This window comes from Anopheles moucheti, chromosome 3, assembly GCF_943734755.1.
Source record: "Anopheles moucheti chromosome 3, idAnoMoucSN_F20_07, whole genome shotgun sequence".
Lineage (NCBI taxonomy): Eukaryota > Metazoa > Arthropoda > Insecta > Diptera > Culicidae > Anopheles > Anopheles moucheti.
Window position 1 is genome coordinate 68,092,098 of NC_069141.1, and position 17,842 is coordinate 68,109,939.

Sequence of the window (17,842 nt, forward strand, 5' to 3'; positions counted from 1 at the left end):
GTAGCAGCAGGTGTTAGTACACGCCGTAAAACATCGTTGCAGCGGAACTGCATCGGGCGGAAACTACGGACCGGCATAGACGAAGGAACAATCAAATCAAATCGACCGAAAATATGGGCAACATTTTCCTGCTTCTGTTTGGATTGCATTTGGTGAGTAGACAACACGATGGACAGTTTGTCCGATGGACCGTGGCCGGGCACAGGACACCGTCAACGAACTCGGCATGGGTTGGTTATGCATTTTTTAAACTTTTGCTCAAAGTTGTTGTTTGTGAATTGTTTGTTAACAGTCCTCTGCCGTATGCAAATATATGCAATTAGCTATTTAGGGATGGGAGTTTAAATGGAAAATGGTGCGAAATTAGTTAGAAACAATCTAAAGACCTATTAAGAAGGCTCATTAATTCCATCATTGGGTGGGTAGTGATGGTAAAGTTCCATTTTTGTTGCGGAGCGGAACCGAACCCGGTTCTTTTCTTAAAGAAACCTAATAGGTTCGTTGAACTTGAATTTCATTGGAAAATTAAAATAATGACACATGATATGATTTTGGCATACAGTCATTTCCTGAATTAGAAAATGAAGTTGTTATATGCGAGTCTTAAAATTTTGACAGCTCCTGTAATTTTGTATGTGGAAATGATTTTTTTATTTGTCAAACTTCAAATTTTCCCAAACATTCGTGACATTTTTCTATTATAAAAAAAACTTTTCATATCACTTTGCTCCATTTATTAAAATAAACGTGAATATAAAAAAAATAATCTCGGGAAAAGGCTGTATATCAAAAGATGTAATTTTCAACCGACAACAACTTAAGTAAAGCACCAATCAACCGGGTACCATTTAACCGGGTGTCTGATTATCCGTTCTGCCAGTTTTAAAGGAAATTTGACATATTCACTGCAACATCATAGGCGGAAGAATGAAAACCCACATTTTATGTGGTATAATAAGCTCAAATTCTAAGAGAAAACAACTACAATTTCTTTTGCAAACAATACATAACATAGGTCAAATAAAACATGCACTAAAAAAGCCCTACCAAAGAATATTATCCACAATTTTTGATCATTAAAAGAAAAGGAGACGTGTCTCCGTGTTATTCGATTATCCGGCAACTGTCGAGTTTTAAGGCATTTTGCTAAAATTTCTTGAACGTTTATCGATTCCTTCGCCTTGTTGGATATTGGAATCGTTGTTTAAATAAAGTTTATCAATACGGCAAAAGATCAATGATCAAACTTGGACTAATTCTTTTTACTAAGAGTATCGCTTACATTCCACTACAGCTTTGAGCAAGAGTAGCAGAAGTAATCGTTAATGTTATAATTTTCGCAAGGCGTAAAAAAGGAACGGAACGAACCCAGTGGGTTCGGCACAAAATTCTCATCACTACCGACCAAGCCCTTCCCATTCTTTCGTCTCATTAGGGCCCAGCATATAATTAATGTCATGATCAACTGCACAATTAAATTGTAATCATCTTTTTGTGCGGCTGATTCAGGAATGATTCACGCGATAGTGCATGATGTAGTACAGCACTGGCACAAATCGATGCGATTGCATTAGTAAAGCATTAGAGATGTGGTGTTCAAATTTCCTAGTAAATCCGATGACATGATGACTGCTTATTCTTGTTACTATGGAGAAGGCCTCACACTTGAAAACGCCAACTTTAGAAGAGAAGGTAATGTCATTTATGCTCTACTTCAGCATTTCTATCCTATTACGGCCACTTTGGAATGGATTGATGCCACGCAGGTAACATTAATTGTGCCATACGGTGGAACCTTTCGGAAACTAATTCAGTCCATTGAAAGCCCACATGCCAACGATTAACCTTTTCACTGCAGAGACATTAAAGCATCACCCATATGCATTGAAGCCGTAAATGCACCGATCATGTCTCGAGAGTACGATCCATTTAAATGCTGTAATTCTGTCAATTCAAATGTGAAAAAAGCATTGAAAAGATTCGACCGCTGTCACTCTGCTCTGGCCAGCCGAACGTTACACTGTGATGCAACCAAAACGCCTTCATCACTCGTGTGATCTGCACTCACCGGGGCACACCATTGCCCGTTTTCTTTTACACGTTCGTTCCGGTGCTCTTGAACACTGCGCCATCGCGCAAAGCTATTCGCTTAGAAATCGAGATGCATACACCTCTACGAAACGATAACAACGATAATAAAACAAATTCCATCGTTCGGGGCACATTTCCTATCTTCAAGGGCATCCCAAAAATTTGCTAACGATCAAAATGGGACGGTGTCGTGAAACGATATTTTCACGCACCGGTACACAATGGCACGAGGCGCCTCCGGTGAAACTGTTTGCTTTACTATCGAACTGGAACGCTGATGGAAGGCTAGTGAATGATTCCGACCGGCACAGCGGAAACTATAAATCAAACACAAATGCAAGCAGCAGACGCAGAACAAATGTGTTGAGTTGCTGGATGTGTAACATTTCGGTTGGGTTTTCTGTTCGTTCAAGATAAATATTCTATTTAAATCCTTATGATTTGAGGTTCGTTCGTACAGCTGCATGTATAATCTGTTCTTGCAATTCAAATTCGATACAAATCTAGGTCCGTCTCAATGTAGTCCGCCTCGAGCGACTCGCTCAACGTATTTCTTCATCAAATATCCCACATTTTTCCCACCGATGGGGCGCTTAGATCGAAACCAGATCAAAAACATGATTCCTTGCGCTTGTCGATCGATCAACTAGCTGATTGACTTTGGTGCCACCCGATCGTTCGCTATGTGCTAGGCCCTGTGTACTACACGAAAGGCGTATGATCTTGTGTATGACTACTGACAAATGAATTACTGGCTAAAATTAGCTTAACCCACGCATGGAACAGAAAGAACTCCTTAAAGCTAGAAGCAATTGATCGATCACAGTGAACGGAGTGAATTATCCCTCTAAAGATTTTTAATTTACCGGACGAGAGTAATTAAAGTAATAATGAGTTAAACATAAAGCTACTTTAAATCAAAAGTATTGACGAATTCCAATCTTGATATATTCAACAAGAACTCTATCCTTCACCAAACAATTGTAAATAACAAAGATATGCAAAAAACATCAACAAAGGCTAACGCCAGTAGATGAAACTGCACAAAGAAGCACAATCACGATCGATTGTGCCTCAAATTAGGGTAATATTCATTGCTCTCCGAGATCACCGTTCACTTTGCGATCAATTTCCTTCGACACACGACAAAAGCTTTCCGTCAGCATGCTGCAACTACGATTATTACCCACATTGCAAACTCCTCGAGCCTTTGTAGCTAACCTCGTACCGTCACACTAGAGAAAGGAACGATCGCAAAGATTATCATAATTAATGTGCATCGATAGCGGCTTTAGCCGGAGCTAGTTCGCTTCTTTAGCCAGAGAAATTGCTCTGTAAAATGGTGCATTTTCGTACAATAACGCCGATTAAGCTCGGCGACCCAGATAATGATCGTGACAATAATTAACATCGTTTCGAGCGAACTTCTAATGAACGAAGGCATTCGACGTCTTGCTTACCGTAGAAACTTTGTATCGTGCCATACATTCTTGATCGATACAATGTGAGTTGGAATATTTTTTAAATCGACTGATACACAAACCAATCTTTTCGACCCACATTTGATTCATCCATTTGCTGCATTTGGTAATCATCGGTGTATCGGGCAACAGGAAACAGTGGACAGTGGAAGCGAAACGTTTTGCGCACGTTTTGGTCACGTTTTCTTACATGACGCCCCGGACAGCGGCCACAAAACTGGTTCACTAGTCTCTTTTTTTATGCTGCCCCCTTAGACACAGTACGCCGGTAGAGTGCGGTAGCCGGTACAGGCGAAAACCTTCTCCCTTTGTGGCTTCCAAAATGTCGGTGTGAATCAACCACGGCTCGGTTAATGCCAAAACTTACTCCGATCCTGTTTGTCCGCACGAATCAGTGTTCGGTTCTTGTGAAACGGCTTTTATGTCCATGTACGGACAGACATTCCCGTTGCATAAACCATATTGATCTTTCACTTTCAGCGGGGTTTTTTTTTCATGGAATAATCTGAGATAAAATGTATAAAATCGATAGAGTTTATTGAACTTCCAAGCGTCAAATTATTGGGAATTAATGTAAGAAAAGAAATGAAATAAATTTTCCTGCCCATCTTTTGTTTTAAAAGTTTATCTAAAATGACATAATAATCCTCAAACTCAATGTTCGATTTTTGGCATATAATTCAAAGATTGATTACAACAATTAGTCTCATCCATTAAAGTTACATTTATGTACTCTTTATACAACATTTACCGCCTGGCATGACTCAAATCAATTACTTTGCTTTCACGCAATTGATTTTTTGTCCGCTTCATCATACGGAAAGATTTTACATACATCACGTCGAACAATCGAACGTAATGAATATCGCAGGGCTTTTGGCATCGGAACTCGTGCCGTACAATTTCTCATCCATTTTCACTTCCACGAGGAAAGCCTTTTTTACCTTCGGAAATCGATCGCCATTAAGTAAACATTGCAGCGCAATAGATATTACATAAAATGAACTTTTTTTATGTAAAGTATCAATCAAACATTAAATTGATCTACACATTTTGCCTTTTATAGGACATTGGGAGTTCTTCACAAAAATAATTTTAAAAAAATTAAACGAATTTTATAAACGCTTTTTTATGCTCACCTTGAACTTTCGCATGTCCAATAAGAATCGTTACTATGTTTGGTCTAACATTAAAATGTCCACCCTTCACCCTTCCATTCATCAGCCCTCACGAACACAGCGAAAACAATGCTATGTGAATTAAATGTTATTTTTCGTACCCAAGCCCACTTATAAACCCTTTCGCTTCCCCATTCATGTTGGGCCGGACCTTCAGATGGGTCACTCCGTACCACCCAGCACACATTGTTTTTCACCAAACAACGAAAGACCGTGACACATTGCCATTGTCACCGCGCGTTTGCCTACTGCATGAATGGTAATTATGCTGCGAGGCCAAAGATTAGACAAATCAGCCCAACCTTACGCAATCGTCATCGTTTTCCACTTACGACCACCGCCGAAAGATGATGCCAACTTCCCATCGTAACCTCATCCAGCACCGGGAGTAATGCTCATATTCATTTAAGCAAAGCCCCCGCGGCGATCCCATCTCGCACATTGCAATCAAGGTCTGCAGATTGAACGCGTTCCGCACCGCTGGAATGAATTGGATCTATTATTTAGTTATTTATTTCTCGCAAATTCTTCCAAACCATCCATCCGCCGCGAAGAATGATTGCTCACGGAAAGGTGTAAACATGAGCGGTTCATTCATCATCCGCACACCACACACACACACATACACGCGTTACTTTCGCTTTCGTTCGGAACACTACATCGTTGCCCTGCTGAAACCTTCTTCTGAAACCGTTGTTTCCTTCAGCGTTATTTGCTTTCCCGTTCCAAACGTTACGATCGAAACGAAAGACTTCAACGCCAAAACAAAAAGCGACGAACCCGAACCTAGCGCGTTCCAAGCGCACAGCCCAGCAATTGGATCGATTTTGCGAAAGGGATCGGCCAATACGCGGTTCGTATTCGTTACGAGCATGTTCATGGTAATCGCATTGAGGTGCAACATGCCCTGCAGGACACCTTTTGGTATGGCAATGGAGGTGAACGCTGAGCGCAAACAAAAACAACAACCATCATAATCAAGAGCCTACGCAGGCCAAATGAATTTGCGAACACGAGCGACAACATTAGCTCCGTACAGCGGGCGATCTCATTGACAGAAAGGTCTTGGCTGTACTTGCATCTGATCGCCCAGAAGGTTGCCGTTTCTTGTTTATGTTTCCGACGCTCATTTGATTGTCGTTATGGCCGGCGTTATGTGGGTTTTTTTTGCGGTATCTTCTTGTATCTGCTGGGTTGATCGATTCGCTCTCGTTTTTCCGCACGCGGAATGCGCGTGTTTGGTCCAGTTTTTATTCCGCTTTAAACCACCCAAAACATTCAACTCTTCTCACCGTGTCATAGGTCTGCTGCTCGATGCCGCGGTATGACGTAACGGCTCCCCCCGGTAACCGAAAAAGGTATGATGACGATGGTATGATTCCTGCTGACGATGGTTTGCCGCATTGCCATTCTCCCGACATTCGCTTTCGTTGTCTCGGTTATGTTTCTTGCGCTCGCGATCCATTTCTTTTCCTGTGCCCACTCTGGCCCGGTCATCTTCCTGCACGCGACGAAGAATCCCACACCGCGATCTGGTGGATGCTCGCGTGTTTTTAAACCGCCACAGCCACGTTTCCGTTCGTGTGAACACGGGCGAACCTAACGATGTCTGCGGCTGCTGTTTTTTCCCCAAGATCCTAAGCCGAGTCGTTATAAAACGGAAGCCACGAGCCACCGCGCGGTGGAGCGGTTTCAGCGTGAGAAGCAACGGGCAGAAGTAGACAGAAGCAAGCGTGATTTATGTCTAGACAGATGATAGTACAATTCTATTAGCGCACTTTCCATCAGCTGGGTAACATACAACAAGCAAAAAATTTAAAGTGTTACACGAGGATTTGTATGTATAATATCCTCAAGTATGCATCGCCTATAAGTGAAGTTATTTTAATAAAATAATCGTTTGTTCACTCAATTGAATTTAAACATGAGTCACAAACAATTGTTCTTGTTTCACTAGAAATTAGCACACAGTCCTTGTCTTTGTCACAATTCAATGCTAAAGAGATTAGTGAATATATTTTGCATATGTCCATGAAAATTCCCAAAATTATATCAAGTTAATCTACAACCTCTACCACACATTTCGGCCATGTTTTGCATTTTCGACTTCGAGAAAAAAAACTGTTAATCCACTTTAAATCCAACAATCGAACTACGCGACTCACCCATTTCTTTCCCATTTGCTTTAATCGTGCGTGCGCCAAAGTCAAAGTCATCGGTGCAGCCTGCCTCCTGCTAGAAGCTGTCCAGCTCTGACCTTCCCTCACGATCCATTGATCGAGTTGTGTAATCGCTTAGCCCAACCCACGCAATTTTTGGTTTCTCTAGCTGTTTAATTTGTCCATAGAAATCAAAGAAAGGAAGGGCAAACCATAACCCCGTGCCGATGCATGGACTCCGCCGGACACACCGGAACCGTATCGTGAGTGGCCTTGATCTGATTTAGGTTCCCAACAGCGATCGCTCGTCCGTTCCCGGGGCCAGCTATGTAACTTATAGCGAAATTTGACCGACATTCCATTTTTCCCGTCTACGAAAATGGCCAAAAAAAAGCGATGGGTGAGCCGTTGCGATCAGCCGTCTCCATACATCACGGTCAGACAAAAATAGCCAAAAACGGGCAATCAACGCTACGCACAAATCAGAGGTGCCCAGAATCAGTACGCATAAAAGTGCGAATGAAACCCTACCTTTTGAACCTGTCTGCGCGCGTGTATCGATCGATCGGTACAATTATTAAATGGAGGGTTCGTAACGAAGCGGAGGGTTTGCAGGGGGTGAATTCTTTTACACCTACCCTCCAATGGAAAAGAGAAAGGATTTGCTGGAAGGGTGCTCACAGACATTGGGCAGGAATTTAAAAAAAACCGTTCGACAGCATTTTCGAAACAACAAGATTTTGGGGTTGTGTTTTTTTTTCGGAGAAGACTAGCATTTAAATGACTGCAGGTCACTTTTTACCGACTGGACAGTTGCCAAAAAAGGGACCAAAATCAGGTTGGAAATTAAGGCAGCTACACCGATATTCAGAGCAGAAGAAATTTTGCTTGGTTCCATGGAAAAATTAGTGACATTACCCAGTGGCCACAGTTGTGTTGTAACGTCCCATCATGTGACGCTTGTATGTAAAAATTACAGCATCCACGACCTACTTGAACCTGGGCATACTGCTTTGGGCAATACCATCTACCAAAGTTCCCCAAACATATTTAACAGCAGAAGCTTCACCACCCTCACGAGAAAACTCACCCAAGAGTCAAGAGAGCAACGAGTAACGATTGCTCGCACCATTAAACCTTTACCGATCGTGAACCGCCGCGGGTAATAGGAAGCAATCGTCATTCGGAAGTAAAGCTCGACCCGACCATACCGGTCACTGAAATTGCTGTTTTGCCCACAAAAAAACCGGATCATCACTTCAGCCGCCCATCACACAACGGCTCCACCCCTCCCCGGCGGTTGTTCGAGCTTCCGCTGTACGCGGATTCGGATGCAATCGGCATCTCGATCGATGTTGTAATAAGTGGTGTGTGTGGCAGTGGCAGAAATAAAAACAAACCCCCAAGTGTTACCATTCCACTGGGTTGATAACTGGATGGATGGATTTTTATGTTTCACGCTACATTGCCTTTCCGCGATGCTTACGATCACGATGATTGGCGATCGATCGTATTAGCATGATTTCCGGTTGTGTTTTTGGACACATTTCGCTACACATTCGTGGTTGCCCTTTTGGGGGGGAAAAGAAAAAACGGGAGTTAAAACAACAACTCGTTTGACACTCGCTTTGACATTAAAAGTGATGGCCGCGGTGGGAGAAAGGACCGTAACCTCGCGCGCCTATATTCTCACCCGCTGCACATCCGGATGCTTGCGTCGAAAATCCGGTTCTACGTTTGATTACCATGAAAGGAAGGGAGTTGTGGAGCCTGGTTGGCTCCACACCCCTATAAACTCCCGCATGGCCAAGGTTCAGGTTCAGGTCTTCTTTTTTTGTCCATTTTTATATACGTTTATTTTTTTTCGGAGCACGTTGCGCATAAATCGTTCGCGAAAAACTTTCACTGTCAACTGTAAAAACTAATGCTGTACTCATCGCAACAACATCAAGACCCGGCGTGCGCAGTAGTATGTTGCGACACAAATGTTTGCGTTTGCTCAATGTGTGTTGCACTTGCACTTGCACTTGCACCAATCGGATACGATGCGACGCAGCAGACGTGCGTCCACATTTCCTTTACTTCCCAGTCTTGTTCCGGGATTTTTTTTAATGCCAACATTTCAGTGTGTCTAAGCTTCTTTCGCTCTCTCATAAAGCCACCCTGTTGGGGAAAATTCCGGTTTACTGTACCTAGTACCTCACGCTGGATAATGTCCCGATCACTATCACAAACTTCCCACCGGTATTGAATTGTTCACAGTGTGTGTGTGTATGAGATTATTCAAATGGAGAAAAATGACTAACATTCGCTTATCTGATCGTCCGTCCTTGCGGTGCGATCATCATTGTGATGGCGAGGGTTTTGCCGTCATATGCTTACTTTATGTGACAACACAGCACCTCGTGGAAAGTGAAAACAAAACACTACACAGCTGCAAACACACACAGAATGGCAGGACGGAGAAAGGCTAACCTTTACAAAAGCTGAGGAACAAAAACACACAGACGAGGAAGCAAAACTTTGCGTCGAATGCGACCGGTTGCGTTACTTGCGGGTTGCGTTACCGTTGCACATGCACCACATGCGACGGTGTTAGAAGACAGCACCAAAATTAGCAACACCGAGCAAAAATCAATCAACATGCACCAACCGGCTGGGCGAATTACTAACGCCCAATATGTAATACACTCATGTAACCGTTTATGCAAACCACGCTGCCTAATAATTTGCTTCTCTTGTATGGCACGCGCAGTAAAGTTCCTGTGCGTCGGTGGTTAATTGTTTGGGGCGCCATACATTAGATGCGTTCCTCACACACCCAGTGGCATCGCGATCTCATCGCGCCGATGCACATGCCGTTCCGGAACCGAAAATGTGCCTACCACGCTCGATTCGGGGAGGTTCTTGAATATGTATGAGCAGCAGTGGTTGCTGTTCTTTTGGCATAGTGGTGATGGTGTTTTGCATATATTTTTTGCATTGCACATGCACATGGCGTTGCACATGGAATGTTGGTGCCGGAGACTTAAATGCACAGAGAGACAGAGCACCACGCACCACAGTCTATCGCTTCATCATGGCGCACGATGCAAAGAAACATGAAGATTCCACTGACGTGATTGATTGAAACGGTAAAGAGCAATTATGATGGAAGGATAAGCAATCAACACTTCATATGTGATCGAAAACTTTGATGAGTGGTAGCAATGCAAAGGTTTTTAATGTGTCGCTTTATTCATTCGATTAAACCAGACTAGATGCCTGCGAGTATATTCCTAACAGAATAAAGGGATTTTATTGAAGTTTTAAGTATCTTTCTCCTAAGTGACACTACAATTTCAACTGGTCTAGGTCTGCTATTTCTGGCTTTCTTTGACTCGTTAGTAGGAAGGCTCGAACTTGTACAACGACATTAATCAACATATTGACAAACACAATGTTCAGAGTGACTTTCACAATGCAAACTTTTTGTATAAATTTGCATAAAAATCATATCGCTCTATTACATTCCCATAAAATATACAATTTCATTTCTTTTTTATGAAAGAATAATATTGTTTTTTTTAATATATCCCTAAACGTGTTTGATTTTCATTCAAATAATGCTCTTGAGCTATTAGGTTTGATAATAAGTGACATTTTAAAATATTTTCTTCAAAGATGCATATAAAGCTGTGTACCTTGTTCTTCAAGTTACTTGCAATCTTGTATGTTAGATAGAGTAAGTATACCAATAGCTGTGCAATTAGTAAGCTTATAAACGTTTGGAATTGGTTGAAGATGTTTGCAAGGAGCACATTTCGTTGTTTCAACTGAATATGTTAGAAAGTACGTTATTCTCTTAAAAAAAAACAACGAAATCCACCAATAAAAATAGTGAATTTATTTGAAAATACCTTTGTATTGTCACATTGTTTATAAGTCAAAAAAGATTAAACTACCCTCAAAGATCGGATATTTGCAAAATTCAACCATTAGGTTGGTATATTCGTGAAGATTTCAAAAGATTTTTTTGATTTTCTTATCATTTAAAGACTTAAACAAACGATGACTTTCCTTGTGAAATCTGAAGAAATTCTGCATAATGTTACAGCTTGTTTAAAAAGTTGCATATTTAAGCCATTTTAACACAGAATGAGACCATTTGTACATATCTTTAATGCGCGTAGTTTGTTGTAGAGATGGAATTTTATCCCACTACCACGAATATTGGTACACGTACGCTGGGATTCTTTTTTAAAAACAACTTTCGAACAGAAATATTCCCATATTCCCCATATTCCCAAATATTATTTTCGATTATTTTCGAAAACCACTACTTCTGAGTGAAGAATTTCACATAAAGAGCTCGAAATTTTTTATTTAAGTATTTTCATCTTTTATTCTCTACATAAAACTACACGACAGTGATCACAGTGACCGATACTTCAACAACACACAGTGCAATCTTGTCCTCGCCCGATATACTTAACCGCAAGTTCGTCGCAAACTGTCAGCACTATTGCAAATGGAAGGTGAAACAGATTACAAGCAAACAATCTGGTTGTTCAATTAAAAGTGAAAACCCACGGTAACTCGATCGGCGGATGAATTTAATCGAATTATCTCTCACACAAAACGCGCACGTGCTGCACTACACTTCTTCCAAGGTTGGGGGTGAAAGAAATGCCAATCCAACTCAATGAAACTCGAAATTCGAGCAGCAAAAAAAAATAACCACCCTCAACACACACACCCCAAATGCGTCACACACTATTCGTCAGCACAGCGCGCTAGGGAGAAGGAGAGCGCAAAAAAACGAAACACAACCACGAATAAACAAAAACAATAGATGTGCATGCGAGGAAATTTGTTCGCATTCGCACGCGCTAAAAAAACACCAGCCTCCACGTGCTGAAGCGGCGGGGCAGAGGTCTTCTGCATACTACATTTGCCTTTGCCATCTCTGACCCGTCCGCTGGATGCGAGTCAGATAGATTTAAAAGTTCATTGGATTTTATGCTACCATGACTTACTCCGCCCGTCCCAGGCTGCTTCCAACGCTTCCCTCACCTGGTGTACAATGTGCTTCACCTTTTGCTACGGGTGCTTGTCATACTTGGGCCGGCAGTGAGGTGTTTGCAACAACGGCGTGGATAATTTCTGCTTTAATTGAGACCTTCCGACGGATTGGCACGACGGGAATTATTCGTTGTTACGTCAAGCAGGTCTAACAGATGGAGCCGATGGGGAATTTTGAGAGTGCTTTCATGAGATGCGATTCCCGTACTACCCCTAACAGTCCCGTCACTACGGGCAACTACGCTCCCTAAAGAATGTATGCATTACCTTGGAGCGAACGATTCGCGCCGACGCGTTATTAGCAGGCTGTGCCATGGCAACGAGCTCATGGAAAGTGTAAGTGTTGTCATAGCGCGCTGTTCCTGTCAAGTGCGTTTCGACTTTTCGAACACAAATCGAAAAGAATAGTGAGATTAGTGCTTTACTGCTAGTGAATTGTTTGGCACCACAATCGAAGGCGAAGAGTGATCGGTATCGCCATGTCTACCTCATCCGCAACACGCACGCCGGATAAGAAGAAAAAACCCCTGCCATACTTTATGCAAAAGTCGGAAGATGCGGCCCTACCCTCGTTTCAGAACCGGCGCACGCTCGCGGACCACGTAAAGGACAATATGCTCTGTGCTGGGCGGAAGCGCTACTTCCAGCGCATCGTGTACGTCGGGCGGCACCCGAAGGTGACCGGGATGACGCTGCGCGATCGGTTTCTGAAGCTGATCAAAGACATGCAGGAGTGCACGACGAACGAGATCAAGCTGTTCGGGCTGATGATCAACTTTGACGGCTACACGGTGCATATGGTCGAGAGTGCCGAGGAGACGGTCGGCGAGTACATGCACACGCTGGCCGCGTGCGACCTGTTCGAGGCGAGCCGGGTCGTGCTGGTGTACAACAACATCAATCAGCGCTTCTTCCGCAAGCTGGTTTGGCGCGCCTCGGACTATCTGAACGAGCTGCCCCGCACGGAACTGGACCAGCGGGACCCAAACCTGACGCAGGGCACGATCGATGCATTTCTGGTGAAGGTGTACAAGCTGTGCAAGATGGTTCGGGAAGAGGAGCTGGATGAGAGCAAGTCAACATGCACGCACTTCCACGGGGCGCGCTCGTGTTTAATCGGAGCTTTTCACTTTCCTTTTTCAGGATCCGCCTTTAAATCGCTTTATCTGGACGAAAATTACGAGGAACACACGCCGGACATTGCGGTGCTGGAGTACCTGCTGGGTTTGAAGTGTCTCTTTACCGTGCCCGAGTATGCAACGTTCTACGGCCAGCTGCCGGACGTGACCAGCTTCCGGGACCGTGTATGGCCCATCCCGAAAGACCTGACGCCGTACGATGTGTTCGAAACTGGCAAATACGATGTGAATTTAACGTTTGGCGGGAAATAAGCCCCCAGGCCCCTGGGGCTGATAGCAAATAAAACAAGATATCCTCTTCGAAACGGAAATCGGCTTTAGATAGGAGTCGTATAAATGGTGAGCTGTTTTCTAAACTGCTGGTAGATTTGTGGAATTCCGGTGCGTGTTTAATACTTATGCAGTTTTATTGCATCATTTCACTTAGACCAGAGATGTCAAACATGCGGCCCGCGACTGGCGTTGTTTAAAGTTTAGGGTAAAGAGCATGTCAAATTGATGAACGGAAAAAAATCAAGAGTTTCCATTGTATTCTTCATGAGGAGGCATTGTGTTCCAATACTATGACTATAGATCACAATTTCATAACAACAAAAGAACTGAACCATCATCAATTTAAACAGAAAGTGATACTCAACTCGGACTTCCATATCATACCGAAAATACGCTGTTTGAGCAGAGCAAAGGTGTTACGCAGATTTTTTAAAATTGCGTGAAGAAATAATAGCCTTAATAGAACTTAACAGGAGATCTGTTAAAGAACTGCAAATCTGAACCCGTCACTTAAACGTGCTGAACATTTCACTACAAGTTTTACGCCAAGGGACCTCAGTCAACACTCTAAAGGACCTCAAAGTGTGCATAAGGGATTGCTGAGAACAAATCGGCTCACTAACAGTCAGAAAGCTCAGTACTTCAATGTGAAAACAAATTTTTTTAGAGTAATTAATACCAAAAGAGGAGCTACCAAATACTTTTAAAATATAGTGTCAAGTCTGTTTTATTAATTTCTTTGACTTTTTTTGGTGGTGCGGCTAAAGGAATGCAACATATTTTTTGAGTCTTTTTTTATAATTTAAACTTGTAAACTATTGTTAATTAGTTTTTTATATTCTGACGTTGAAAAAGATAAAAAAAACTTATAGAAAAATTAGATTGAAATATGAGGGTTCGGCTAAACATATGCATCACACTGTACAAGTTGATACAATTGTAAGAGCAATGTTGCATTCTTAATTAAGAATTACATATTAATTAATATAACTTAAGTGCTTAAGTTACAAGAACCTTGATACACACCAATTATGGCCCGCAAGAACCAGACCAGACTTATAAAGAAATTTTTCCCGCTTGGTAAAACGAGTTTGACATCACTGACTTAAACGCTCGCACTGGAACCGATAACATGGACACTTCGTTCGCATTGCTAATCCAGCCTTCACTGAACGATCACTTTGAGCTTTTTCCCAGACGCAGACCGAACATGGTAAGCGATTCAAATGAGGTGGAAAGTTGATGATCGCTTTATCCAGTAGCAATATCAGCGTAACCTTTCACCATCGCTGGCAATTGGTGAGACCGTAAAAACGTAATCGATTAACATGATTCGATAGATAAATCTCGTTACATGGTGTACACGGTTTCAAATAAATTATCCAACACCGTATCATACCGCTGTGATAATGTTAGATAACTTCAGTTATTAACCTCAATGTAAACGAATTATAAAAACACATTTTTCCTTGCTTTGGATTAAACCGAGCACATTCAATTTTGCGATTCAAAGCGATCGTTTATTCAAATTCGTACATTGCATTGGACGCGCTCAATGTCAAGACCAAGGAGCGCGTCGCCTGATGACAATTGGCGCAAAAAATGTTGCAAAGCCATTAGATGACAAATGGCAATACGGACAACTTCTCGCGCGCTACAAACACACGGCGATTACTTCATCACTTCTGCATCCGTTCGTTAATATTCATCCCAGACTTCGATTCTCGAGCACTTCTCGTGGTGCACCACCACCGTGTACCTCCGGTTCACAACCTGAACTATATAACCGGAGGCTTATTCGACGCCATGGGCCAACCTTCCATAAACGGACATGAGTACCACCAGGGCTCGGTGGTAGTTTTATTTTTCTCTCACCTCTTTTCCTGCAAAATACGCAATCGCTTTACGATCGCTTAAAACGAGATCGTACATTAACCGACCGTACTCGCTAGCAGATCAACGATCGTTTCTACCCTTGTCTTGTCCAACCATCTGGTCCACTTCGGCAAGGGATGCTCGATAGAGTGGGCCAACGTATGCTGGTTTCGAGTACGCACTAGGAACCATTCTGTACCGCGCTATGCGACACTTTGTACCGACAGATTTTGCCCGCCGTATTCAGTCCAAAACACCCACCTGGTATCGAGAACCTGTGGTCGCTTAAGAGCTAGTTTCCCACGCAATTAACCCTGCTGGGGTGACCAGCTTACGGTTACCAGCCTACGACAAATCTCGGACACCATTTCCAAGCCCGTGTCAAGAACACCTCAAATGTACGGTTCAAGAACTCCCAAATCCTCTGCGTAACGCCACATGATTGACGGCGATCGAAGTGCCGCCACGAAGAACGGAAGGAAGGTCAAGTCTCGACCATCGAATTGTCATGTCCGGTGGCAACAAAGACCAACAAATTCGGTCAACAATTCATTGAACTCATTCTTTCCTTAAGTTGCCCGGGGGTTCCTCGTGGAAAGAAAACACCTACACCCCATCCCAAAATGGGGAGCTGTTCAAACTGTGTTTCACGTGCGATCGGGAACATTTCTGCGCGAAAACATATTTCATTCTAACGGGACTGTTTATAAAATATTTGGTCATTTGTTTGGTTTTTTTTTTTTCACTGCAGGTTTACCTGGACGGTGCCAACGCCTCCTGGGGTTCGCCAGACAGCAACCAGTACCACATACAGACAGATGAAGGTCCCGAGCGGTACTTCCGCTACCAGACGGATAACGGTCAATTTCGTAAGGAGAAACGGTTACAGGATGGTACGGTGATCGGTATGTAGAGCAGTATATTCTCAAATCTCAAGAATACCCTCCAATGCCTGGAGATGTAGTCTAATATTTACCGCTTGTCCCCATTTAGGAACAGACGCATGGATTGATGCCTCCGGCTATTTGCGACAGAACGACTACATCGCCGATCACAAGGGTTATCGGATCTTAAAGTCGAAAACGGTCTACGTTGGACGAGATCGCCCGATACAGGTGCGTAGTGAGGCTTTGATTGATACCGTAACTCCTATAACCCTCACGTTCTTCCCTTTAATAGGACGCTATTAAGGTGGCTAAAAACAAACCAGCCGACTCCGGTGTCTTGGTACCGTCGGATCCTTCCTATGAGCCACCTTCGCCAACATCTCCACCACCGCAACACCGAAACCAACCTTCAATCCAATCAATCGCCGTTATTCCTTCCACTCCAGCTCCGATTTCCGTACACTCCACTCCATCCCTGAACGCCGTCTTCATTCGGCCACACTCACAACCGATCGGTTCTAGCTACCATTCGTCGTCCCCATCAGTACCGGACCAAAAGTATCTACCCGGTGTAGGTTCTAGCTCACCACCGCACGGACACTATCCATCCGTATCGGCAAGACCACCTCCGCTAGATATCTACGTTCCCTCCACTACCTATACGCCACTGATCGGAAACGAACTCTCCTCCACACCGATTGCCGTGTACGCTCCATCCTCAACACCATCTCCATTGGGGGATCGTTCCGAAGCTCATCTGCCGCCACTGGTGATCTACAACAGTAACCCTGCGGTTGCGGTTGATCCCAACGGATACATTACACCCACCACCTACACTCCACCACATCGTCGAAGACGACCCCATCCGGCGGAACGAAGACGTCGCCCATCCAGCGAACCGATCCTGATAACATCCTCTCGTCCGTACGTCGAAAGTTCTACGCCGGCGTCAGTTAACCTTAAGCCTCTGCTGCAACTGCAGTCACTCGATAACGGCAACAGTCTTATTGAGGCCGAATTTAACCGGGATCTGATTGATCCACCGGCACAGTACGATCACACGCGACGGTACTACGATGAGCAGGGGCAAGAGTTGCCCGTCAGGCGTGCCGGCGAGTCGCATCCATACGATGGTGTTGCCGTCACGAACGATGGATTCCGGTACTATCTGCCGAGGCAGTACCACGAGGAGCGCAACTCGGGCAGTGACACGCGGGATGGATCGTTCGGATATATCGATCCGTTCGGAATACGGCGCGTCGTGTACTACAACACCGGACCCAACAAGGGGTTCGTGCATCGAAAGAACAACCGATTCGTAGGGTTCGATGCGACACCGTACGATCCAAGGCCGGTTTAGAGTAGAAATATCGAATCTTCCTGAATTTCATCCATCCACTTCCCGCTAGTAGAGTCTCCTAATTATTTATTTCCCATTTAACACCTCACCCATAACTGCATAACTACTAAAGAGAGGGTCATCTCAGTGCCCTCTTCATTGACCATGGCAGCCTAACATTGATTTCATAGCCACGCAGAGCACAACTCCTCGGACAGGAATAGTATTGCCCGAGCGTGGTAGATGACGAAGACAAACCAACTCACTTTGTGATGAGATGCAAACGAAGTCTCTCTTAGTGGATTTGAATTTCATGACCAACCAACTGAGCAACTTCGACGCAAATCTGGACATCT

At 43.6% G+C, this 17,842-nt stretch overlaps 2 protein-coding genes across 2 annotated transcripts; both read left to right on the top strand.

Moving 5' to 3' along the window:
- Positions 1-86: 86 nt before the first annotated feature.
- On the top strand, positions 87-17,782 carry LOC128304413 (translation initiation factor IF-2). Its single transcript, XM_053041601.1, has 4 exons — positions 87-152; positions 16,012-16,165; positions 16,254-16,375; positions 16,440-17,782. The coding sequence occupies exons 1-4, from the start codon at positions 114-116 to the stop codon at positions 17,505-17,507; spliced, it is 1,383 nt and encodes a 460-aa protein (XP_052897561.1). The 5' UTR covers positions 87-113; the 3' UTR covers positions 17,508-17,782.
- On the top strand, positions 12,453-13,364 carry LOC128304414 (uncharacterized). Its single transcript, XM_053041602.1, has 2 exons — positions 12,453-13,044; positions 13,117-13,364. The coding sequence occupies exons 1-2, from the start codon at positions 12,453-12,455 to the stop codon at positions 13,362-13,364; spliced, it is 840 nt and encodes a 279-aa protein (XP_052897562.1).
- Positions 17,783-17,842: the final 60 nt, after the last annotated feature.

Excerpts from the sequence above, each read along its gene's own strand:
- LOC128304414 (XM_053041602.1), top strand. The coding sequence starts at position 12,453 with ATGTCTACCTCATCCGCAACACGCACGCCGGATAAGAAGAAAAAACCC. Across the intron at positions 13,045-13,116 it reads GGAAGAGGAGCTGGATGAGA|GATCCGCCTTTAAATCGCTT; the intron begins GCAAGTCAACAT and ends TTCCTTTTTCAG.
- LOC128304413 (XM_053041601.1), top strand. The coding sequence starts at position 114 with ATGGGCAACATTTTCCTGCTTCTGTTTGGATTGCATTTG. Across the intron at positions 153-16,011 it reads TTCTGTTTGGATTGCATTTG|GTTTACCTGGACGGTGCCAA; the intron begins GTGAGTAGACAA and ends TTTTCACTGCAG. Across the intron at positions 16,376-16,439 it reads GACGAGATCGCCCGATACAG|GACGCTATTAAGGTGGCTAA; the intron begins GTGCGTAGTGAG and ends TCCCTTTAATAG.